The 5,087-nt window shown below is 45.6% G+C and overlaps 2 protein-coding genes across 4 annotated transcripts in view; one reads left to right on the forward strand and one right to left on the reverse strand.

The window, feature by feature from the left end:
• pcxb (pyruvate carboxylase b) overlaps nt 1–5,087 on the reverse strand; it is a 268,431-nt gene that overhangs the window by 88,559 nt on the left and 174,785 nt on the right. The window lies entirely within an intron of this gene.
• LOC116385613 (leucine-rich repeat and fibronectin type-III domain-containing protein 4) overlaps nt 1–5,087 on the forward strand; it is a 37,737-nt gene that overhangs the window by 20,258 nt on the left and 12,392 nt on the right. Inside the window, exons 5-7 of the mRNA XM_031851257.1 lie at nt 472–642; nt 1,880–2,041; nt 2,758–3,483. Coding sequence (XP_031707117.1) covers nt 472–642; nt 1,880–2,041; nt 2,758–3,483 — 1,059 coding nt within the window. The remainder of the gene's footprint in view (nt 1–471; nt 643–1,879; nt 2,042–2,757; nt 3,484–5,087) is intronic.

The following is a 5,087-nucleotide window of genomic DNA, read 5'->3' on the forward strand; positions in this document are numbered from 1 at the left end:
TGCCGCTGGTTCTCAGTCGTCGGTTTCGACCGAAAACAGTGCTTTAGCGAATGAATGCACGAAAGGAATAGTGAATGACTGCAGCAATGGGTCACAGATGGGACTACTGACACCCAGTAAAAGAGAAAGATTGAGAGGGAAAAAGAGCATCTGCTGTTGTAGGTTTTATCATTGATGTCACCTGTAATTAGTCTTTGCTCATTCCCATTTGCTGCAGAGTAACACGAGAGATGTGCTCAGAACATGGAGAGCAAACTTTGACTGATAATAGTGGCACACAGTGTTTTATTTTTTTTAATTAAGTGTCAATGTATCCACATCACAGCAGGGTGGTGGACCGGTCTCCACAGCAGCCATTACTATCAAGAGATATTTCATCCACTTTTAAACAACAATGAACATCTCATCTTGGCACACAATGTCTTTTTATTCAATGAATCTCGAACAAAATCCTTTATTTCATTGCTGCAGGGTACCATGGGAGTCCATTCAGAACATGGCCAGTCTGCACACTCTCAACCTGGACCATAACTTGATAGAATACATCGCAGAAGGAGTCTTTGGAGAGCTGTACAAGCTTGCGAGGCTGGATATGACCTCCAACAGGCTGCGAACTCTGCCTCCTGATCCACTATTTGCAAGGTAAGCTTCTTCTGTTATGCTTCTCTAAAGACGTGGCTTCGTGGCAAAGGAAGCCACATGGGCAAGTGGCCACTAGGTGAATAAATAAGGCCCTTACATGCCACCACTTGATTGATGGCAAGTAGTAGCAATGAGGGGGGGCAAAGTAAAGAGTAACTTGTAATGGGAAGTGTCGAGAGAATATGTTGTCAAGACCAGCACTACATGATAATGATGTTTTTTCAAATCAGGCCTGCTGTCAAAAAAAGTTACAATTATTCTTTGATCCTCTTTGTTTTTTTAACTTTTTTCCCCCCACACAGCTCGATGTATTCAAATTTAAATCCAAAGCTGATTGCTTCTAAAAACAGCGTCTTAAGTATGCCATTCTACAGTTAGGATTGTTTCTCCTTCTCTCTCGATCTTCTTTTTTTCATTATAGCTCACGCTGACTGCGCTGTAGAGAGCTTCATTAGACACTGTCGTCTAAATTTACCTATGTGTGCTCTTTATCTCCGTTTGTAGCCTTGGAAAGTGCCGTACTGCAGCCTTACACTTCTGCTGTGTTTACCAGCAATGTGCCTTTAGAAAAGCATACAGGTGTTCAAGCTATAAGACAGTGATACTGTCTTACCGCACCGGTCTTTAGAAACCTACCTAAGTCAACTTTACTGAGTCCTCTTTTCATCCTTGATTTTGGCAAATTGTTCCATTTTCAATTTGCAGAGGCCAGATGCAAGTAGCTTATAAACAGCACTGCTGCTTAGTACTGCTCCTGGGTAAGATTGGACCGCCTGCTGTGGACCATTTTCTAAATTGTTTGTTTCTCTCATTTTGAGCAACACGCTCTTGTTAACGTGTTAAATCTACGAGCTCACTTTGTGGCATAATTATTTCCTTTCCTTTAAACTTTCCCTTTGAATCTGAAACAATTAAATAGCAATAAAGAGGAAAAACTGATGCAATTTTACAAATCAAGGGAAAAATGACAAAGAAGCTAAACCTCGACTAGTTGGAAAAGGAAAAAATGTTGATTAAAAATGTTAACGAGATATTTCTGCTATTTGGATTTGGTGCGCAAACGGATAAACATTTTAAATTGTAAAGCATGAGGTGAGATACGCTTATCGAGTTCGTTCAAAATAGATTAGTTTCCCTCTACAAGTCAAACCGATCAAGAGTAAAGCATCTCATTTTGACTAACGCTTCCAAATTTGTGAAAGTGAACTGATGGCTCTCTTTCTACTCTCATCTTCAGGTCCCAGACAGGTGCAATAAGTCCCACCCCCTACAATGCTATCACAAGCTTAAATTTTGGCGGGAACCCGCTGCACTGCAATTGTGAACTGCTGTGGTTACGGCGGCTTATCCGTGGGGACGACATGGAGACGTGTGCCACTCCGCCTCACTTGGCTGCAAGGTACACATCCTTCTTTCGTCAATGTACTGTCTGTCTAACCTACTCAGTTTAAAAAAAATAATCCTCATGCGTTTAATCAGTGAGGCCTTCTCCAATGTCAGGGGAAGCAAAAGAACAGTTACAAAATGACAAACTGAACATCACACATCAATGCTTCCCAACCTTGTCTCAAGGCCAATCTGTACTGCAAGTCTGTTTTAGCACAAATCCAATTAAGGGTCTCGCATTGAATGATATCTTAATTGGATCACCATGTGTACAAGAACAGAGCTGGAGATAATAAAAAAAAACAACCTCACAGGACAGGTAGGCCTCAAGGACTGAGCTTTCTGAACAAAGACTCACACTCTCCGCTCTGCCAGAATTTTCCGGTCTAAACCTGTAACCAACATTGTGGAGTGAAAACAAAGGATTGAGGAGGAAAATGAGCATCTGTCGTCGTCATCTGTCATCGCTGTCAGCATTAATTACTCTTTGCTCAGTCGTCTTTTGTGCGGAGTCGCATTAGGAAATTGTACAGGCTGTTGTGCACTACTGAACTTTACCCTAAAATTGATAGACAAGACCGCATAGATCTTTAGGTTAATGTACCACATTAATCTGCCAAACCAACCTCGGAGGGATAAAGGAAGACAGATTCCTGTACTTAGCCAGAAAGGTGATTCTGCTCTCGCTCTCTCTCTCTCTCTCTCTCTCCATCCCTCTTTGTCTCTCAGATATTTCTGGGCGATTCCTGAGGAGGAGTTCACCTGTGAACCACCTCTCATCACCCGACACACTCACAAGCTGTGGGTGCTGGAGGGCCAGCGGGCCACGCTGAAATGCCGGGCTATTGGCGACCCTGAGCCAGTCATCCACTGGGTTTCACCAGACGACCGCATCGTTGCGAATTCGTCCCGGACCAGCTCCTTCAGCAACGGGACCTTGGATATCTTGGTAACGGTGGCCCGGGACGACGGGGCATACACGTGTATTGCAATGAACGCGGCGGGTGAAGCGACTGCCACTGTGGACCTGAAAATAATCCCCTTGCCTCACCGGGGCGGAGCAGGCGGAAACACAGGGAATAACAACGTGAACGGCAAAAACAACAGGAACGTGACCAATGGGATTTTACGGACCGATCCGGGCTCCTCGGATATCAGCACGGGGAAAAATGGAGGGATTAACAACGGCGCAGGACGTGGAGGAGAGGCGGAGGATGGGAGAAGAGCAGGGGAGGACGACGACGGCGACAGGGCCTCCGAAGGGGCGAGGCCCGATGGAGGGAGCATGGAGGACGACGAGGGGGACGAGGAGGAAGGGAGGATGGTTGGAGTACAAAGCGTTACGTCAACCTCAGCTCAGGTCCGATGGGATTTGGGGCATTTGTCCACAGCTTACGTCGTCTGGATGTATCAGATACAGTACAACTGCACCGTCGACGAGACCCTCATCTACAGGTCAGTTCAACTTTGTAACACACGTCTCTTAATAGGAACCAATGTGATGAAATGCTGCTTTTACAGTAGCCTTGATACTTGCCAGTAAGTAACTGTTCTCATCTCCTCTATGTTCAACCGTAAGTCATTTCCTTTCCTCACTGAAAAGGTGGATATCCTGCTTTTATGCAAAACTCCTTAAATATTTATCCATTACAGCATGAGACTTCAGTAGTGCAACTGTTCCCCATGTCCATGGACGGGTGGGGATAGCTCAAGGGAAAGGATGAATGGGGAGACGGATGAAGGGGTAGAGGGGAGTTAATAATTCATCTCCATCTCAGTATGACACTTAAACCCAACAGGTGCGTCATGGTGCACATGGGGGAACCAGCGGATGAACATTGGGACGATAGAAGGGATTTTGCAGTTTGCCCCGGAACACGATCACATGTAGAAAATAGTGTTTGACTCTGAACACAGCAACAGCATTAACGTACACGTCTGTATGTACAGAGGGTCTTGATGGGATGTGTTATTTTTAATTTCAAGCAACGTTTACACCTTCAGTAAGCAATGTCATATTGCATTAAGTATGAGATCACTTCACCGTCCGTGTTTACTCACCACGCTCGCGGAGTAAGAAAAACAATCAAACTTTTATGAAGAGCCGAGTGGAGGTTGAGGGCTGCAATGGTGTTCTTGTTCTGACAAATTATTTAGGAGGCCGCTGCCACACCCCGTCTTAGAACTGTGAAAATGAGGTGAACAGAGTTGGCCAAGCTGCCAATCTGCCAATCTCCGCTCACTGTTTCTATGCGCTGTGAGCCAATTTGTAAGCAGTGGCTGCAGGCCTGGCGAAAAGAAAGATGGAGTACTACTGTAGACACTTCCAACAGGCAAAAAAAAAAAAAGGGAGGAGGAGAGACGAGTCAAAGCACAGAGTTCTTTTAAAACAACGAGTTTCAAAGTTTCTGTGCTAGCAGTGTGAATAAATGAGTAAATGAGTCCGAAATCGATGGATTCACAAAAAGGAAGTCTTGTTTTTTCCAAAATATGACAGTGTGGCTTGGGTTTTAGTACTTGGTGTACTTGCATGTACAATACTACTACTGTGCTGTTCCCAAATTTTGCTGACATGAATCCAAAGTCAACTGCCTCTCTATTTACCAGTAAAAAGACCGATGAAACATTTATGTGTAGGGGAGGTTGCTGCAGCAGAGCAGCGGCTGAAGCAGTGACAGTATGAGGGAATGAGAGAAGGGGAGCAGACGTCGGGGACCGACTGCCATCATGACGTTATTTGCGTTTGTTTTGCACTCCGCAGTAATGCAGGGTCCGAATGTGGTTTCCCCCTCAGATAAGATGGTGTGCTGCTGTAAGTGGTATTGAGAAGGGGTAAAAGGGAGCTAGCCATATGGCAGGAAGACAACAGGGAAGTCAGGCAGATGGAAAGATGATTGGAAATATGAAAAACTGTGTGCGGGTGTAATCTGAAGGATTGAGGAAGATAGCAGCCACGGGTGAATGGGGGGGGGGGGGGGGGGAGGGGGGTTGGGGGCGTGGTGTTAGGGTGGGGGGGTAGGGGCGTGGGGGTAGGGGGGTGGGGCTAGGGGTGAGGGGGG

The sequence above is a fragment of the Anarrhichthys ocellatus genome, unplaced genomic scaffold, assembly GCF_004355925.1.
Source record: "Anarrhichthys ocellatus isolate YVR2014 unplaced genomic scaffold, GSC_Weel_1.0 scaffold11, whole genome shotgun sequence".
NCBI lineage: Eukaryota > Metazoa > Chordata > Actinopteri > Perciformes > Anarhichadidae > Anarrhichthys > Anarrhichthys ocellatus.